We start from the raw sequence: 20,943 nt of genomic DNA on the forward strand, positions 1-20,943 counted from the left end.
TGGTAATACAAGTCAAAGTTTGATGAAGTACTAAGTTAGATGAAGTAAAAGTTAGATGAAACCAGAAAGGAGGGGCAGAGAGAGAGAAATGAAAATGCCCGAGGGGATGTTTCAGGAGGAAAGGTCATCATTTGTAGGTCTTACTTTTAAGCTCTATCTGTTGCAGCTATCTGTGTTCAAACATTTACCACACTGCATTTGCATTTATTTCATAACATGCTTACTTTTACTCCTAGAATAGGAGTTCCCTGAGGCAGAGGCCTAAGCCATATCATCCCCCTTTGTAGTTCCACCTGGCATTTAATAGATGCTCAGTAAATACCTGAAAAACGAATGAGTGAATGTGCTAATAAATTAATGAAGTGAAGGGTATGGGCTCAAGAATACAAAGGAAAGACAAAATGTACAATTCTCAGACAAATGTTCCAGCAACTAAGCCTCTGCTTCTACACAGCAGCAGATATTTGCCCAAAATCTTTGGGGAATCTGCATCTTTGGGGAAATATCTAGTCAGATGTACATGTTATAACCCTCTGCCTGTAAAGATTATACTGGCAATGTGTTTTTCAAGAATAATATTTTTAAAAGAAACATTAAAATCTGTCTATGATAATCACATCTAAAAGTACCAAAGTAACTTTTAGCTGAATTTTTTGGAGTATGACTAAAACCATACCACACCTTGATGAAAGTATCAACAATACATATTTTATTAAGTATTTTACAGATAGTCACTTATTCAATTTTCTGTGCTTCAGCTGGTTTTTAGATACATGAGATCCTTCTGATTTGAGGCAGAGGGGAAAGCTGAAGATTTCCAACACACACTGTACACACACACACACACACACACACACACTGTTTTTTAAAATTTTGAGTTGGGGTCTCATTCTCTGCCTAGGCTGGAGTACAGTGGCACAATCACCACCACGGCTTGCTGCAACTTTGAATTCCTAGGCTCAAGTGATCCTCCCACCTCAGGATCCTGAGTGGTTGGGACCACAAGTGCTCACAACCACACCTGGCTTTTCTCATTTTTTTTTTGTAGAGACAGTTCTTGCTACGTTGCCCAGGCTGGTCTTGAACACCTCGCTTCAAGCAATCCACCTGCCTCAGCCTCCCGAAGTGTTGGGATTACAGGTGTGAGTCACTGTGCCCAGCCCCAAATATTTAAATATTTTTCAATTTTTTTTTTTTTTTTTTTAATGAGACAGAGTCTCACTCTGTCTCCTGGGCTGCAGTGCAGTGGCACGATCTCGGCTCACTGCAACTTCTGCCTCCTAGGTTCAAGTGATTCTTGTGCCTCAGCCTCCCATATGCCACCACGTCTGGCTCATTTTTGTATTTTTAGTAGGGACGGGGTTTCATCATGTTGGCCAGGCTGGTATTGAACTCCTGACCTCAAACGCTCCGCCCTCCTCGCCCCCCAAAGTGCTGGGATTACAGGCTTGAGCCACTGTGCCTGCCCACATTTGTTGATGTCTTAAACTTTACTGTTTCTGATGATGGCACAGACTGAGGAAGAAAAACTAAGTTTTACTGCGCATCTATCATATGCATTAGGTAGTTTATATACACACTCCCTTTAACTTCCAAAATAACATTACGAGAGAAACCCTACATCTGCATTTTACAGAAAAGGAAATCAAGGCTCCAGAGAAATTAAATAAGTTCCCTGAGCTTAAACAGATAATAAATGGTAGAAACAAGATGTGAATGCATGGCTATGGAACCCCTAACTTCCTCTTTTCCCAATGTATATAAGAACCTGAGATCTTTCCTATTCTCACCTGATTGACAAGCACATCCCCTATCCTCTTGATAAGAAAGTTCTTTTCACTTTTATCCACCAGAGACTCCTCCTTCCGCTCCAGAATCCTCTGAAAGAATTGGCTATGGATACTGATCAGCTCATCCAAACAGGGGAACAGCTTTTCTACCATCTGCTGCTCAAAAAGCAGATCCGTCATCATCCCCCGGCTGTACACATCACTCATGATCTTGAGAGTGCGGACATGATGTAACTCTGTCTGCATCAGCTCTAAAAGGAGGAAAAAGATCAAGGGTCAGGAACACTCTTTCATGAGGATTCTCCCTCAAAGATCATCTGCTGCAGTCCCAAAGCTAGTTTAGAGCCCCTGGCTCTGTCACCCAGGCTGAAGTCATGGCTCACTGCAGCCTCGACCTCCTGGGTTCAAGCGATCTTTCTGCTTCAGCCTCCTGAGTAGCTGGGGCTGCAGGTACACACCATCATGCCTGGCTGATTTTGTATTTTTTGTAGAAACGGGGTTTCACTATGTTCCCAGGCTGGTCATGAACTCTGGGCTCCAGTGATTCACCCGCCTTGGGCTCCCACAGTGCTGGGATTACAGGTATGAGCCACTGCGCCTGGTCAAGTGTTTTAAACTTATTCCTCCATTTTTTATGAGTCCTATTTTCTGATAGTAGGTACACTGAATTCCATCAGTCTTAAATTATTGATTTCCGAAGAGGCCTTCACTGGATTCAGGACCTGTCATAACTGACTGTATACCCAGTTCTAGGAAATGACTTGTGTTTAGTCTAGTTTTTAGCGTAGGTAAGGAACAAAACTGAGATATCTCTTTCTAGGACTGCTGTATAAATAAGCACTCATATATAAGTACCATGTTCAGTAGAACTGAAAAAAGAAGAGTGGAACAAAAAGGAGATAGGATACAAACAGGACCATGTCTCTGTACCTTAAAGTTTTTAAAGGAAATCTTTTCAAGAAGTCACATACTAAAAAACTGATTTTCCATAGCGCAATAAATTACCGCTTAAAAATGCTGGACAATGCAAATCAAATATAATCAGAGCAAAATGAAGAATCTCACCATATATTACTTCTTGCCGTTTGACCACATCTTTCTTTTGCTGTTTTAGAAACTTGCTGTCTATTATTCGACTCCAAGACTCTGCTTCCAGCTGTTTGGAATCAATCTCAAAGTCTCCCAGTAGCTGTCCTTCATTCATGTCTGTACCTACTCCTCAATATATTAAAAAATCAGTATCAGAATCTTGGGTTTGTGACCTGTAGAATAAGCCTATGTTGAACTTTCCTCAAGATGATAGTTGATTTCATAAGATGCATGAATACAGGGGATATTCACAGGGAATATTCACATATTCCAGTACCAGAAAAAAGTATCTTGTTCAGGAGTGACAGACTCTACATTCGAGGTTTTGGTTAAGAGTAATAAACATGACATAAATCCAACATGATTAAGACATGACTTCTATCTACATGAAGTTAAGAATTGGAAGGGACCTAGTACCTTTTCATATTTAAGAGAGCAGGATTACAATTGCTTTGTGAGCTAGAACTGTACATGTACAAAAGTCTAAGGGAAGAAAAAGATTTGTACTAAAGAGTATGCCCACATTGAAACAAATGACATCCTTTACTTGACAGCTGCTAGATGAGTTTGATTACCCAGTCTTTATAAAGCACTGGACACTTTACTGACAATTTAGAGAATCTTCACGGGTTACAGAAGAGGCAGGCACTAACACTCCATTAAGACTTATATTCTAGGTAATGGCACACACAGTCCCTACAGAGGCATAAAATATAGGCCATAACTTCCTCTTACCCTCATCAGTAAGTGATTCTGTTGATTCATTGACCTTGCTGATTTTATTTAGTGAGTCTGTTGAATGAGACAGGAATTTCCAGGTGTTTGACATGTTCTCATCATTGCCAACTCTGGGGACAAAAAAAAAATTCCATACTGTCAAATACATTCTGATAGCCTATGGCTTGCATTCTTAAATGAGTACCTGAAGACTCCAGAATGACAACTGGCTGGAAGTACTACAGTGACTGAAGACAAATTGCTTATGTTGGGGCCACAGCAACATGCACACGGCCTGGTAACAAAGTCTAGAGCATTTAGTATCATTGTAGACTCAAATTGTGAGGACTTTTTGAGCCTTTTTAAAGAAAGTGATAAGAAGCAAGGGGAACTTTCTTCCATCAAACCATGTACCCATTATATAAGAAACTTTCTGTTTAAAACTTATTGCCTAACCAGTACACTTTTTTTTTTTCTGTTCTCTAAATAACTACCGATCTAGCACTTAGAATCAACTACATTCTCTTTGGACTTTCTCAATCCTAACTCACTAACTAGCACAGCAGGCAACCAACTGATGTGTGAGTAGGCACAAAAGCAAGAACACTTTAAAGACCCACTTTTGAAAGTTACGATGTATACAAACTTCAGTAACATTACAACTTTTGAAAAGTACACTTTTGGAAATAATGAGAACATAAAGACAAAACAAAACAAAAATACCTGAAACTTTTTAAAGAAGGAGAAAACATTAGCCAGCACAGAGGTTAGGAATTACAAACAAAAGGAGACTTTTGCATAGTTAGGAATTTTGCTCCAAGATAGGTTAAAGAGATACTCTGAGTCCTACATTTGAAATGGCTTATTCACCTGATGGGAAGGCAGGCATCTTACCCAAAATAGTCAGCAACATCATTATCAGCCCCCTGTTAACCACCTGACAGCCCAGGCCTGGCCAGGAGACCAGTAAAAAAACTCAGTGCAAACCAGTGAGTGGGAACCTAATAGTAATAATTGGCTCAGCACTCACCTCCATGAAACTGACTTAAGTGTTAAGAGGCAAAGATGTAAAACAGAGATAAGAAACAAAACAACCAGGTTTATCTGAACAATAGAAAAGCATGACATCTGTAAGTGGCTGCAACCCAAAATTCTGAATTAAATCACCCTTTTTCTTATTCCTACTTATTTTGATCTAAAAAAAATCATCTTTTGAGAACTCAGATTCTTCAAAAGTAGAGCTGATGATATACAAAAGCCTACAGCAACCAGCCTGCTAAGGGTATTTAAAGGAGATCCTTGCTACAGAATGACCATTACGACATGTACCAAAAACATAATCCCCATCATCCTTGTCTGCACCAACCCATGACTTTATAGATTTATTTCTTTAAAAAAAAAAGCTTTTTGTCAAATGATGTGATTATTATGCTCTTGTCACCTAGATGCCAACTGTGCTATCTTTAAATATCTCCGCTTACCCAGTAATGTTCTGTATGGAGACACTTTTGGAGAGCGAGACACTCTGCTGGGACCGTCTACTGGCAAATATCGGGGTGGTAGTGGTTTCATCCACCAGGAGGACTGCGGACCGAGGACGCTCCTTGGGCTGTGTGGCTGCAAAAGGAGGACACTAACTGAAGCATCACTCATCCAGTCCCACCTAGTACTGACCCATCTGACAAATAACAAGCAGAAGTAAGGCGCTTTACAGTAGATTTGCCCTGGAACTGTAAGTTGGTATAAAAACTCCATGGAGGATAGTTTGGTGATAACTACTGAAATTGTAAATGCCTATGTTCTTCGATCCAGCAATTTCACTTTCAGGCTATGTTTATTTTTCAAGATATACTTGTATATTCGTGAAATGATGTTATATCCAAAGTTATTCAATGCAACACAATAGGTAAAAGCAAAAGACTGGAAAAGACGCGAGTATCACAAGACTGGTGAATAAGTTATGGTACACCACATAGCAGAATACAATGCCACTTACAAAAAATGAGGACTACTTTCTAAGTACTGACACAGATAGATAGATCTATCTCTAAGATCTGTTAAGGGGAGGAAAATCAAAGTGCAGAACAAAATATATAACAGGCTATCTTTCATGCTTAAAAGAAAGAAAAATAATCCAAGTTGTATTTACTTTAACAGGCGAACTCCAGGAAAATAAATTTAAAAAAAACTAAGAAGAGTGGTTACCTCTGGGATGGGATAGGCAACGGGGATAAAGAATCCTGTGGGAGTATTACGTATTTTAACATTTAAACTGCAAATAAAATTGAAATACTTTCTTTTTTTTTTGAGATGGAGTCTTGTTCTGTCGCCCAGGCTGGAGTGCAGTGGCGCAACATTGGCTCACCGCAAGCTCCACCTCCCAGGTTCACGCCATTCTCCTGCTTCAGCCTCCCGAGTAACTGGGATTACAGGCGCCCGCCACCACACCCAACTAATTTTTTGTATTTTTAGTACAGACAGGGTTTCACTATGTTGGCCAGACTGGTCTCAAACTCCTGACCTCGTGATCCGCCCGCCTCGGCCTCCCAAAGTGCTGGGTTTACAGGCGTGAGCCACCGTGCCTGATCCCAAGATTGAAAGAATTTTAAGGGTAAAAGGAACCTTAGAGATAACTGGGAGCAGCGTTCTTTAGGAGCGTTCACCATGAAAACATCTAGAGTGCCGTTAGATATGGAATCTCAGCCCCCCACCTTGTCTTCTGGGGGTGGAACCCAAGAGTCTACATATCTTACAGGCTCAAGTGATTCTTCTGCTCACTGCTAGAGAGCACAGATTTTGATGATTTCCTTTAATTTACAGATGAGGAAAATTTAACACTTGTTTAACATCTGTAACTATAGATGACCCTTGAACAACATGGGTTTGAACTACATAGATCCCCTTATATGTGAAATTTCTTCTGCCTCTACCACCCCTGAGACAGCAAGACCAACCCCTCCTTTCCTCCTCTTCCTCCTTCTTGGTCTACTCAATGTGAAAACGACAAGGATGAAGACCTTTATGATGCTACTTCCGCTTAACAAATAGTAAATATATTTTCTCTTGTGTATGATTTTTCAAATAACATTTTTTCCTTTGGCTAAATTTATTGTAAAAATATAGTATATAAGACACATAACAAACAAAATGCATTAACTGGCTGTTTATGTTATTGGTAAGGCTTCTGCTCAACAGTAGGCTATTAGCAGGTAAGCTCTGGGGGAGTCAAAAGTTTTATGTGGATTTTTGACTGCATGGGGGCGGGGCTGGCACACCCATCATCTGAGTTATTCAAGGGGCAATTCTAATTTGTTCTCACAGTGCGTATTTCTCATTAACATGACTAAAAGAGGAAACTAGAGATCTAATTTGCTAAAGTGGTCACGCTGGCACTTGGGAACATTTTTCCTTGGTAACTGACTTGCTGTCCCATTCACAGGCTGCATTGTCTGTCCACCCCCAGGAGTGTCAAGAGGTGAAGGAAATAAGATTGGGGTGGTAGTTATGACTTCACAGTATTTCAGGATGTCTTTGACTCAATAAGCATTAATATAATCATTAATTTCCAATTCAAATTCTATTTACAAGATGATGACACAATAAAACAGCAGAAACCCAACATACTACAACCCAACCAGATTCTAACTGCAGGAAGTACACAAGGGGTATGGGATGTGGATCTACCCCTCTTCCCCCACCCCCATCCCCACCCAAGAGGAAAAAAGCAAGTGGGTAGAAAAGAGAATGAGCTTAAGAGTTAAAGGGCCTGGGGCATAGTCTGAATGTTTCTGAAGAGAGGTCAGTGAGCAGATAAAATCGGACGGAGGAAGAAACACTAGTTCTTGAAGAATGGCAAGGATGTGGATGGGTCAGAAGAAAAATAGAGGACAATTCTGATGAGAAGAACCGTGGGAATGAAGACAGAAGTAATTATGTAGTATTAATGTAGAAGGGAGACACAGAATAGAAAAGGAAGCAGGTAGAAGGAATCAATGAAAAGTCTGGAAAAGCAGAATGATGTTAGGCAGAGCTCATAATAACTTGTATCTAAAAGCCAGCATGGGGGAAGAAAATACCTGCTCTCCTTATTTGTAACCAATCCATATTCTACCTAAGTAAGTGACTCAATATTGCTGCTTCCTTATTTGTGATGATTATAGCAGTGAAAACTAACACTTAAGGAGTGTTTACTACTAAGTACTTTACAGGTATGATCTGATTTAAACCTGACTACCACACTATGATACTATTATCATCCCCTTTTACAGAGGAAGAAAATGAGGCACAGAGAGGTTTGGTAATGTCCACAGTTACACAGCTATTAAGCAGTGGTGTCAGACTTGAATCTATACAATTAGAATTCACAATCTGTACTCTAGACCACTATGTTGCCTCAGTGGAGTACAGTAGGAATAAAAATATTTGTGGCAGGGCCAGGTACGGCGGCTCACACCGATAATCCCAGCACCCTGGGAGGCCAAGGCAGACGGATCCCTTGAGGTTGAAAATTCGAGACCAGCCTAGCCAACATAATAAAACCCCATCTCTACTAAAAATACAAAAATTAGCCGGGTGAGGGGGCGTGCACCTATAATCCCAGCTACTTGGGAGGCTGAGGCAGGAGCACGCTTGAACCTAGAAGGCGGATGTTGCAGTGAGCAGAGATCACGCCACTGCACTCCAGCCTGGGCGACAGAGCAAGGCTCTGTCTCAAGAAAAAAAAAAAAGAAGACTTGTGGGGGTCGAAGGTAATAGTCAAGAACCTTGCACATAATAGGCATTTGTTTTTAAGACATGAAAATAAGAAAGAAAACAGACTTATGAAACAACAGATAATGTCACAAAAAAAAGCATTTAAGGAAGCTAGACATAAAAAGTATGTCGAATGGGTGAGATGACAGACTGAAATGGGTGTCAACCTGGAGAAGCTCCTCTTCTAGTCATCTACATGTGAAGACGGATAATAACCAGATTAAACATGTCTAAAGGGAATCACACTCTTGTGGGAGTGAAGACTAGTACAGCCATTCAGGAGCTATCTGGAGGTACTCAGAGAAATTAGGCACAAAGCAGTGGTTTTCAAGCTTGAGTGGGCATCAGAATCACCTGGCAGATCTATTAAGACACAGACCAGGCTGGGTACGGTGGCTCATGCCTATTATCTCAGCACTTTGGGAGGCCAAGGCATGAGGATTGCTTGAGGCCAGGAGTTTGAGACGAGCCTGGGCAACATAGTGAGACTCCAACTCTACAAAAAAATTTAAAAATCAGGTATGGCACCTGGAGTGCCAGCAACTCAGGAGCCTGAGGCGAGAGGAGTTCCAGAGCTCAGGAGTTTGAGGTTACAGTGAGCTAAGATCACACCACTGCACTCCAGCCTGGGTGACAAAGCAAGACCCTGTCTCTATTAAACATACTCCCACGCACCACAAAAACACACAGAATGCTGGCCCCATCCCACAGTTTGTGATTCATAGATCAGGGTAGGGCCTAAGAATCTCTACTTCTAAAAAACTACATTTTCAAGAACATTGCCTGGGGAAAGTCTCACAGAGGCTCCCATGGAGCCAGCTAACGAGATATTAATCACTGCATTATTTATAGTAGCAGCTGGAAGCAATGTAAATATTCTGTCTCTAGGGGAACTTAAAATGTGAAATATGCTTATGAAAGAATAGCCTGCCACAGTCTGAAACAACAGCGTACAATAATAACATGCATATCTCAAAACGGTATTGAGTGAAAAAAATAAGCAGAATATATGTCATATTATCGAATTTAAATTCACACAAAATAATACTTTTTTTTCAAAGTATACATATGTCTAAAAATATGGCAGATTAGAAGGTCATACATTAAATATACTATAGTGGGAATGAGACAGGGAATGGGGAGTGAAAAGGGAAAAGTATCAGTAAAACCAAAGTGGAGTCTTGTATGCACTGTTGAAAATAGTTTGATGTGAACGAAGAGTGTGATTTATCCAATTCTGAGTAACACTTGAGGTCCTTAGAAATAATAAAAAAAGAACCATTTTCTACAACTTCTCAGTTTACAAAGAAGTTTAGGCTGGGCGTGGTGGCGCGTGCCTGTAATCCCAGCTACCAGGGAGGTTGAGGCAGGAGAATCACTTGAACCCAGGAGGCGGAGGGTGTAGTGAGCCGAGATCGTGCCAGTGCACTCCAGCCTGAGTGACAGAGCAAGATTCCGCCTCAAAAAAAAAAAAAAAAAAAAAAAAGAAGTAGTTTAACAAACCAGATCTCATTCGATTCGTATGATTGTAAGGCACTGCAAACAAGTCTTTTAATTCCCAACTATTATTAAAGAGGAAATTGAGATGCACAGGGTCACTTGCTTAAACACACAGGGCAAAGGTGCTGCCTTTAAGCTAATACACAGACTGTTTTAGAAACCTTCCAAGAGGGTCTGATGGTATAATGTTCAGGTATGGGTCAAGGAATCTGCAGGATAAAACAGCAGCCTTCTCTCACCACAAAATAGGTATTCATATCTTGACTATGAATAATAATTGAATATTACAACAGCATTTTCACATTCAGAACCAGAAAGTCAGAAAGGGAATTGAGAGGTGGGCTGGGCTACTTACGCTTGTTTCTCATAATGACCGTGGGTAGTGATGATGTGTCATGTGCCTGAAGGCTCCCTTTGGGCTGCTAAAGAGAAAGAAAGTAAGTCCATTGACAATTCACCTCTGTCAAGCCCTGAGAAGTGGAGTAGGAAGGGAGCAAGCAGTTCAGCTTCCTTTCCCACTCTGCTTTCCGCACTGCCCTAAGCACCCTGTGTCCCAGCCATAGTCGCCCTCAATTGCCATCCTCTAAACCTGCCACATACTCCGATGCTGTCTATCCTGCCTGGAATGCTTTTCTCACCTTCAGAGGCATGGCATTCTTCCCCTTCAAGACTATTTAAGTGTTGCCTCCTTGGTAAAGTCATCTATAGCTTCTCTCCTCTCCTCACCCAAGGCAGTGACTGGCACCCCTTTCTCATTTATAGTAACTGTCTGCCTATCTTCCCCAGTAGATTGCTGGTGCCTTAAGGGCAGCATCTTTTAACTTTTGCATTTCATTTCCAGTAACTAGCATTTATAAGGTGCTGAATTATTGGGTAAAATACTAATTTTAGTTAAGACTTTTGCTGTAGCCATGTAACAAAAATACCTTGAGAAATTATAGATTGAAGCAATTAATCTGAGATAGGTTACTTCCTATTTAAAATGAAATTCCAGACAGGGTGCGGTGACTCATGCCTGTAATCCCAGCACTTTGGGAGGCCAAGGCGGGTGGATCACCTGAGGTCAGGAGTTCGAGACCAGTGCAGCCAACATGGTGGAACTCTGTCTCAACTAAAAATATAAAAATTAGCTGGGCATGGTGGCAGGCGCCTGTAATCTCAGCTACTTGGGAGGCTGAGGCAGGAGAATTGCTTGAACCTGGGAGGCGGAGGTTGCAGTGAGCCAAGACTGCACCATTGCACTCCAGTCTGGGTGACAGAGCGAGACTCTGTCTCTAAAATAAAATAAAATAAAATTCCCCCTTTTAGGTTATATTCTCTCATATGGGAGATGCTATATCTCTATTATGATCATTCTGTATAAACTAGTACATTCACAACAATTGAGTCTTACCAGAGATCACAAACTCAAATGACTATGGTGCCGGCAGGTAACAAATGACAGAAGCAAGCTGGGGTGGGGTGGGGTATGGGGAGGCAGTGGCGGCCTGGAACTGGCATATCCTGTCTAAAAGAGGCAGCACCACTCAGCTCCAGCCATCCCTCCCTCCCTGCAGGCTCCACTGATGGAGCAGACTCCTGCCTTCAGCCTGCTTAATGAGTTTGGAGCTTATATTCTAGTGGGGGGAAGATACAGACCATAAGAAATCTATGTAATAATAAATAAAGATGGGTAAATAAAGACTCTAAGAAGGTGGTAACTACTATGGAAAAAAGGAAAACCTGGGAGTGCTGGGTACTGGGAAATATCAGGGGGCCGAGGGTTATAAATCTTCCAATGTTTTCAGGAGAACTTAAGAATCCAGACTGATACAAAACATGATTTTGAAAGAGCTGCACTAACTCACATTTTAAAAGTACTACATGAGCCAAACAAAATATATGTCCATGGGCCGAAGAAGATCTGGGCTATCCTATTTTTTGCCATTTTGATGCTAGTTTTAGTGCTTCTCAAAGTGAGATCCTTGGACTATCAGCATCATCTGGGAACTTCCTAGAAATGCAAATTCCTGGACTTTCCTCCAGAATCTGAAACTCTGGGAGTGGGGCTCAGTAAGCTGTCTTTCAATAAGCCCTCGAGTTGATTCTGATGCACATTCCAGATTGAGGTCATGGCACTAGATAACTGTTTGGTGACTGACAAAGCACACAGCTCATTAATCATCTGTGTCGACATAGTTGGAAAGCATTCCTTTGACGAGGAATGAAGAGACACAGGTGACTAGAACACTGAAAACCTCACAGGCTGCCTAAAAGGTATGGCCCCCAACCCATACTTTTTTTTTAAAGGCCACTGGAAAAGCATGACTACATAGCATACATGTTCAGGGCAGATACCATCATAAAACAGGCACTTTCTATTCTTACATCATGTGATCAGAGCCACCTGTATTATGTACCTGAGAAAAGTGCTACCAGACAGGCTAGGGCTAACCGTAACACCCTCCCCGCCCCCACCAGCAGATCAATGCCCTTGACCTCCACCTGCTGCCCTGATGGTCCTGAAGGAAGAAGACAAGTGTATGAGAAAACCACTTTAATAGCAACACGGAAATATTAAAATCGCGAAGAAATGTATATTGAACATGAAGAAGTTCTGAAAGCATTTTCTTTCCTCAAAGTCTAATTCCCCAGTATTACTCAAGAAGAGGATTGATCGCTTAAGAGAAAAAATATTTTTTAGTTATAATTCGTTCTCAAAGCTGGTACCGAATGATTAAAATAAACAAAATCCACCACAACCTCAACTCTCCCAACTCCTGAGGATCTTGCTGGTTTAAACTCTTTTATTTTAAGCCTTCTTTTAGCCAGAAAGTCTTACCTTCATTTTGACCTTTGCACAGGAGGCTAGACTTTCTCGGCAGCCTTTGTGGACAAAAGCACTGCAATCTGAAAAGAAAGCAAACCCAAGGTCACATGGACAAAGCAAACAGATTCCAGATTCTGAGTTTCCACTGCTGCCACAAGTGGCCTCTGAATTTCAAAGTGAAGTCACTCACATGTGAGAGTGTGACTAACTGAAATTACAGATTGCAGTCCTCTTCTAGGAAGCAGGTCTGTGATGTTATTTGGAGGAGGAAAAACATGAGCAGATGTGATTTCTTTTTTTTTTTTTTCCCCCAGTGTTGTGTCTTTATTTGGAGACTGGGAGACAGATTACAGCTTAATGAGAGGAACGACGACTCAAGCGATCTCATGGGAAGGGTGAGTTTCCTGGCCCTCAGGGAGTGACAGATGTGATTTCTAATTAACAAAAACTAGTAAGTCTGGAACTTCTCAGACAGGAAGCTGAGAGGCTACCAAAACTAAAAGTGAAAGTGTCTGCCATCAATGTGTAAGTCTAAATTACAAATAAATACATAAATAAAGCCCCCAATAGGGGTTACAAAATTTGTATGACTGTAATAAAGCACAGAATATAAAATCTCAAAAGTTTAACTACGCTGGGCTTTTTGCAACCCATTCTCTGAGACAGGAACCACACACGAAAGGTCATCAGAACCCCACATGCACCTCTGGAAACTGTGACTTAAGAGAAAATGGAGACTTCTTGAAAGATAAAGCAGAGACCACAATTTGGCAAGAACAGCATTGTATCTTAATTCCTTTACTTTTCACTCCCTTGGCTGACAAGGGCCACTGACGTAAAAACCCAGGCCTCTGTGTCCAGAAGGCTTACCATCAGCTCTCAGTGCTGCTATAAAGTCACATAACAGAACCGTTCCAGGAAGCCAGAGGTAAAGCAGAAACAAACGAAAGATCTGTCTGTGGGGACACTCGAAGAGGAGACACTCTCATGGGAAGGGCTCACTCAGAAAATCAACCACAGATACCATTCAATAGGCAATGCCCCACAGACTGATTCAGGAAGCGTCACAGGTCCTGTCTATACCAACTCACCAGTTAGGGGCCAACATCTCTTTAGCCCAGACGTATGGATTTGGGGGTGACTGGAGTGGTGATGGGGATGGGAGGAAACCAGAAAGGAGACTGCTAGAGTCCCAGACCTCAAAGGCCTTTTCCATTCCTTTTGTAACACTTCCTTTAACAACCACTTTGTTCACAGGTCTCCTCCTTAATACCACCGGCACAGTGTATTGAGATTCTCTTGGGTTTTTCTCTATCCCCTTTCTGGGGCAGGGACCATTCACCCACTGCTGAATCTTCAATTAAGCCTCTCTAGCATAGTGCCTGGCTCATGCATCCTATTCAAATGCCCCTCTGTAGGCCCTACTATGCCTATTTAAACTAAAATTAGATGAATGCCCTATTACAGCCTTGATTACAGTATGTCAAATATCAATTTAGTAACACAAAAGTACAAACAGCTGTCAAACTAAATTTGACGTAGGTCCTGGCTTTGCTTATTAGTTAGTATGATCCTAGCACAAGTCCCTTCTGGACAGGCCCCTGTTTCCTCATCTATAAAATTAAAAAGGAGGAACCACATTTTCTCCCAGGTTCCCTCTGCTGTGATTCTATTAGATGGGTAAGTGAGTTTCAGGCTGCTGGACTCACAGCAAGAAGTATAACAAAGTGGTCGAGGCAAATGACTTTATTTATTTTCTAGTAAGCCAAAATGTGTTTCTGCCCATCCTCACAAGCACTATTCTCACTCAGGGTGTATGGTGCACCTCCCCTCCTCTGCCACAGAGATGCCTGGGGCTTGCAGCTGGCATGCTCCTTTCTGGTTTCTTCCCCTCCCATTAGTTGATCCATCATCTCCTTCTCATGCACAGACTTGAAAGCCCACCCCATCCAAACCCTTTCTCTTCACAAATCCCAACTCAGCTAAAGTCTTTCAAATACATCATCTTTAAGTCCATTTCTCTTTCCCTTCTACAGAAAAAGTATGCAAAGACTATGAGCAGGCAAAGTCAATGATTAGTAGATCTATGTTTTTCAGCATGCTGAATCCTCAATATATAATACTGAAGAGAATAAAGCAAATTGCAAAATGAGAGGTATTGTATGGTAGCATTTATGTAAGCTAAAAACAAAAACAAATTATATGTTGTTTATGTATGAGAATAAATTATAAAACACAGACTACAAATGCACTGAATTCATGATAGTGCTTGTCCTTGGGGAGGAAGGAAGATGCATGGGGCAGGGAAACAAAGGGGAATCCGAACTTAATCATAATGGTTTCTTAAAAAGTGAAACAATCTGAAGCAGTATGACAGAATATTACTATGTGTTCATTTTGAATCATGGACACATATGTGTTAAATTACCTATGTACAATACTTTGTATTAACATTTTTCAAAATTAAAAAAATTTTTAATTTTTAAAAAATCATCACACTCTGTCTTTCAAAGTTCCTTGGATTTGCTTATAAGCATTTCCATATCCTTTTGAATAATCCATTTATCACATCTTGTGATAACTTAAAAATAAGATTTTATTGTCTTATAATCCAGTTATAAAAGCACATTTTTTTCTTGTGTTTTATTGAACGTCTTGAATATTTTAGGCACCTAAGGGCAACACAGGAGGTGGCAGATTTGCTAGAGAACCAGCTACTAACTCTGATCTGCAAAAGTGACCAAGAACACTATGGGCAAAATTTGTTTCCAAGTTCTGTTCTTTCTGTTCCTTTCTTCCCAACCAATTCCAACACCCTACAGAGATTTAAACAATGATGATTTTTAAGGGAGTGGCACTATCACTTTTAAAAAGGCTTCAGCAATATTCAAACTCTCAGGCTAGTGTTTGAGTGTCTGAGATGAATCATAAAAGCAGAAAAAAAATCATTTAAAATGTGCTTCTAGTAAAGAACTTTTCATATAAATTAACTTTTAATTAATTGAAATGTCCCCAAACCCACAACCCAGTTGGAAGTTTAACAGGCTCTATATTATGGTCATGAGTCTTGTCTTAGTGATAGTTTGCATGGACATCTCCTTAAGATGCTGAAGTACCTACTTGAAAAACACTCAACTTGTTTCCAAGTTGTCCTGGACTCAATTAACAGTGACAGTTTTAGTGCTGTGCGTGGGTGATTTAGAAACTTCAGCCCCACTGACATCAGCCGAAGTCATGAGATTAAAATCTTACTCTCTGTTTGGGAAAACAGAAAATTACCAAGAACACAAGAATTGAAGACAAATCTAATACATTTTTAAGCTCTCTGCCACAAACCATACCATGCTGTTATGAAGATCAGAGAAGAATTATCTGGCCTTTTATTTATTTGATAGATTTCCTAATAGCAGCAGGCAATATGCTTTTATTTTAAAAAATCCTTCAAAAAGGTCTCAGCACAGTGGTTTATGGGAACAGAGCTAACCCCTAATTGGATTCCTCTGAACTTAAAACAAACAGCCCAGCTTTCAACTTCTTTCTTTGCTACAAGGAGGCATCAAACCAAAGAAAATGAAGTTAAATCCACATGACTAGAAACTATCATCTATCTATTGCTGTATCTTTTTTTTAGCCCATGCCACCAACCACCAAAGATCTTTGGAGAATGGTTATATACTATGTGTTGTTTTTTTTTGTTTTTGTTTTTTTTTTTTTTTTTTGAGACGGAGTCTCGCTCTGCCGCCCAGGCTGGAGTGCAGTGGCCGGATCTCAGCTCACTGCAAGCTCCGCCTCCCGGGTTCACACCATTCTCCTGCCTCAGCCTCCCGAGTAGTTGAGACTACAGGCGCCCGCCACCGCGCCTGGCTAGTTTTTTGTATTTTTTTAGTAGAGATGGGGTTTCACCGTGTTAGCCAGGATGGTCTTGATCTCCTGACCTCGTGATCCGCCCGTCTCGGCCTCCCAAAGTGCTGGGATTACAGGCTTGAGCCACCGCGCCCGGCCTATACTATGCGTTTTTTATCTTTGGGAAGAAAAATAAAACAAACCATTAGCGAGGCTAACTTAAGAAAATCAACTTTATACAATGATAAGAGGAGTGGCTATGCCAAACTGAAATGAAATGACAGAATAGCAAAGGACTGCCTACATAGAAATGAGTCACCTTTGTGAGCTAAGTCATATGTAGCCAGGGCTCTGACAAAAGAGGTCTTCTAGTACTTCAGTCCACTGATCATCATTTGGGAATAGGCTGAAGACTTCTGACTGTTCTGCCTACAGATGTGAGCAGCAAAATCTAACTGGGAAAAATGACCTGACCCTTCTTCAGGACACGATTTGAAGAATTACCTTTAAGAACAGAAATGTACAACTTTCTCCTATCATTTCAACTCTAATCAAGAAAATGAAAATAAAACAAAAAAGTTAAATATGAGCAAATTTAGAAATGCATTCTACAAAATTCTTTCTGCAACTTCTCGTTTAAAATCTTTAACAAGGGCAACACGCCAAAACCCCACCTCTACAAAAAACACAAAAATTAACCAGGTATAGGGGTGCATGCCTACAGCACCAGCTACTTATGAGGCTGAGGCAGGAGGATCACTTGAGCCTGGAACGTCAAGGCTGCAGTGAGCCATGATCACTCCACTCCACTCCAGCCTGGGCAACAGAGTGAGACCCTGTATCTCAAAAAAAAAAAAATTATTAAATATATATATATTTTATTTTTTTGAGATGGAGTCTTGCTTTGTCACCCAAGCTGGAGTGCACTGGTATGATCTTGGCTCACTGCAACCTCCGTCTCCTGGGTTCAAGCGATTCTGCTGTCTCAGCCTCTCGAGTAGCTGGGATTACCGGTCCGTGCCACTACGCCTGACTGATTTTTTGTATTTTTAGTAGAGATGGTATTTCGCCACGTTGGCCAGGTTGGTCTCAAACTCCTAACCTCAGATGATTCACTCAGCCTTCCAAAGTGCTGGGATGATAGGCGTGAGCCACCGCACCTGGCCAATAAATAAAATCTTTGGGGGATTTGAGACATCGCCCTATCTGGACTAAGAGTGCTTACACGCCAAAGGCATGTGAGATGTTCTTGTAGCTGGTGTGATAACCACAGTGCTGATGTACAGAACAAGAGGAAAGCCACAAAAAAGAGCCAAATCATCTCAGCTGAAGTAGCCCCAACAGCAGTTTTTGTAAGAACACTGGTAAACAAAAATGAAACAAAATGAAAGTGTTCTGCTTAAAAAAGAATTGCCTTTATTGCTTAGGGTCTTTTTTTACCATCCTTTTCCCTAAGTAATAAATTTTCTTCCTTTAATCAATATGCATTTTACTCTCTCACATAAGCAATGAACTATAAATGCCAGAAAACTGTCTGTCCAGAGAGCAACTTTTCCTGATGAAATCAGAAGCAAAATCTAACCATCACACACATTCTAAATTCTTGTGTTTCCTACTTAGATTGCAGCTGGTTTACTTGTTTTTTTTTTTACGTAAAAGAAACAACCTACCACAAAAGTACTGAAATGCTGCTAGCACAACAGAAAATAAAGCAGCAATAATCTCAGTATCATTTTACATCTGTTTAAAGCAAGCAAAACAGAACCACTGGCAAGACCCCAAAACCCGAACATAACAAATTCCTTATTCTGAAGGACTCCACTAAGTCACTAAGATTTTCAAAGAACAAATAATTTGTGGCAGCTGGAAAGAACAGCTGATTATTCAAGGACAGCTTTACATAATAGAGAAGTAAGAGTTGAAAAGATATTGCTCTATTAACTCTGTGAAAGTCACCTAATCTTAAAACAAGAGTAGTTTTGGCTGAGATAAAAAAAAGTCCCAGTTTCTTATATAAATCATCATAATATATCATCATGATGGATTATATGGCTGATCTTTCTAACCACAAGTCAAAGGTGACTAGGCAGTGCTGAGGGTATGAAGCTCTATCCAGGCATCAGCCAAACATGGTTAAGCTTAACCACAATGGGAAGCCACTGTCTCCCAAGAGCACAAAGGTTTCCTAGGAGGTAAATGACTAACTGCATGGATGCTACATTTCCTACAACTCCTGGGAAGATCTTGGATATGAGAGGCAATGGAGGGAAGTGACAAAAGATTCTGGGTCCCCAAATTACTCATATTTTCTACTTCCTGCCAAGATAACACATGGGACTTCATACATACAAATATTCAGCTTCTTCAGGAAGCTGAAGATAATCAGCCCATTACTTCGGTTCATTTGAGAAGATGATTATATACTATTTTTGTTGCTCTCAATCCTTTTCGCTCCTTTTTTTTTTTTTTTTTTTGAGTCAGAGTCTCACTCTGTTGCCCAGGCTGAAGTGAAGTGCAATGGCGTGATCTTTCGCTCACTGTAACCTCTGCCTCCTGGGTTCGAGCACTTCTCCTGCCTCAATCTCCTGAGTAGCTGGGATTACAAGTGCCCACCACCACATTCAGCTAATTTTTTGTATTTTTAGTAGAGACAGGGTTTTACCACGTTGGCCAGGCTGGTCTCGAACGCCTAATCTCGTGATCCGACCACCTTGGCCTCTCAAAGTGCTGGGATTACAGGCGTGAGCCATCGCGCCCGGCCTACCCCCTTCTTTTTATAAGAGGCAGGCTGCAGACTGTCTTACACAAACCTTAATGCTATCACCAGATGTTGAGACTATTTCAACACTACTTCTGGAGTAGGGTGGTATGTAAATTAAAGAATGTATTTTTGAAACTTAGGTGTATATTATTAGGGTAACAATCAAGCCCAACTTAAACTATTCCTTTTTGCTGTCTGATTCTTTTCAGTTTAAACCTCAAATATAGCCAGGCGCAGTGGCTCACACCTGTAATCCCAACACTTTGGGAGTTTGAGGGTGGTGGATCACCTGAGGTCAGGAGCGCAAGACCAGCCTGGCCAATATGGTGAAACCCCATCTCTAATAAAAATACAAAAAAAAATAGCCAGGTGTAGTGGCATGTTCCTGTAGTCCCAGCTACTTGGGAGACCGAGGCAGAAGAATGGCTTGAACCTGGGAGGAGGAGGTTGCAGTGAGCTGAGACTGCGCCACTGCACTCCAGCCTAGGTGACAGAGACAGACACCATCTCAAACAAACAAAAAACAAAAAACATCCCTCAAATATGTTACATCTTTTTCCTGGTTTTTGCTGAGCAGGCAGAACTAAGATAATCTCTGATATTCGATTAGATCAAGCTATTACCAAAAATCAAAGAACAACTAGCAAAGGTTATTATGACCCCTGTCCCCATTGACAGACTTCCCAAACAGACAAGACTTTAGTCTAGTGATAACACACTGGACTTCATGAAATAATGTGCTTCCAGAAAAAGCAAATTCCTTGGGTGACTTCATATTAAAATTTATAGGTTCAACCAAAAAAGTCCCATTCCACTTATAAGTGTTTATCAGCACAGAACCGGCAGCCAATCCACTATTTCACTGGTTTTCCAAAACACTAGAAAAACTCTTTAAAAGTCTTACATGAAATAAAATATTAACATACTGTGTTCAAATGTGTAAAAGAGTACAGATTTATTTTCTGAGTTGCAATTTTAATGTTTACTTTTAAAGTTAATGAGAACAATGAAGTTGCTGTGATGAACTAAAAAATGTGAAATCAGAGGTACATGACATTTGCAATTCACTTATCTACCATAACCTCTAATTTATTTCTATATTTAATTTCGAGTACATGATATAGAGAACATCTTAATGTTCTTCATGTAGATAAATAACCAAAATTAGCCGTTTTTTTTTTTAATGGCTTGCCTTACAATCACAGTACAATCTTCAATTAATTAGAGATGGAAGGAAAAATACAAATGAGTAGGTAGGCTGATAGCTAAAGCTAATATGTTGATGTTAAAATCTGGGAATTATACCTTTAAGGATGTATGTTTTTATGTAGTTTTAAATATATATAAATCAGAAATCTGTGGAACTTCCAAACACCTGACACCCTGAAAGCTACTGCCCTATACATTAAACTATTTAATCACTATACAGAAGTGGGGCTGAGAATCTCAGAGTCTCAAACCTTTCATGCAGTTTTCCCCAATCAATACCAAACCCCACACAAGTGATTCTTCATGGGTAGCTATGACATCACTGGGCAATGGAAGTCTCCAAGAGGTAACCCAGATCTTGCTCTCCAGATGTGGTTCTAGCATGACAATGATACCATAAGGAGTCCAATAATTTGTGGTGTCCTAGCTATGTGTGCTTCATCATCCAGGGAGTCCAGTAAAAGATAATTTCT

General features: G+C 40.7%; 1 protein-coding gene across 15 annotated transcripts in view; it reads right to left on the bottom strand.

Annotated features, from left to right (window-relative positions):
* LOC105488365 (A-kinase anchoring protein 13) overlaps positions 1 to 20,943 on the bottom strand; it is a 356,595-nt gene that overhangs the window by 22,883 nt on the left and 312,769 nt on the right. For 10 of the 15 annotated variants that reach the window (XM_011752355.3, XM_011752360.3, XM_071100747.1 and 7 more), the window contains 6 exons: positions 12,670 to 12,737; positions 10,204 to 10,270; positions 5,078 to 5,213; positions 3,615 to 3,727; positions 2,856 to 3,008; positions 1,791 to 2,041 (listed from right to left, as the gene is read on the bottom strand). In XM_011752355.3, the coding sequence (XP_011750657.2) occupies positions 1,791 to 2,041; positions 2,856 to 3,008; positions 3,615 to 3,727; positions 5,078 to 5,213; positions 10,204 to 10,270; positions 12,670 to 12,737 (788 nt within the window). The remainder of the gene's footprint in view (positions 1 to 1,790; positions 2,042 to 2,855; positions 3,009 to 3,614; positions 3,728 to 5,077; positions 5,214 to 10,203; positions 10,271 to 12,669; positions 12,738 to 20,943) is intronic. The other 5 variants (XM_071100751.1, XM_071100745.1, XM_071100743.1 and 2 more) reach the window with 3 other exon arrangements.

This window comes from Macaca nemestrina, chromosome 7 (genome assembly GCF_043159975.1).
Source record: "Macaca nemestrina isolate mMacNem1 chromosome 7, mMacNem.hap1, whole genome shotgun sequence".
Taxonomy (NCBI): Eukaryota; Metazoa; Chordata; class Mammalia; order Primates; family Cercopithecidae; genus Macaca; species Macaca nemestrina.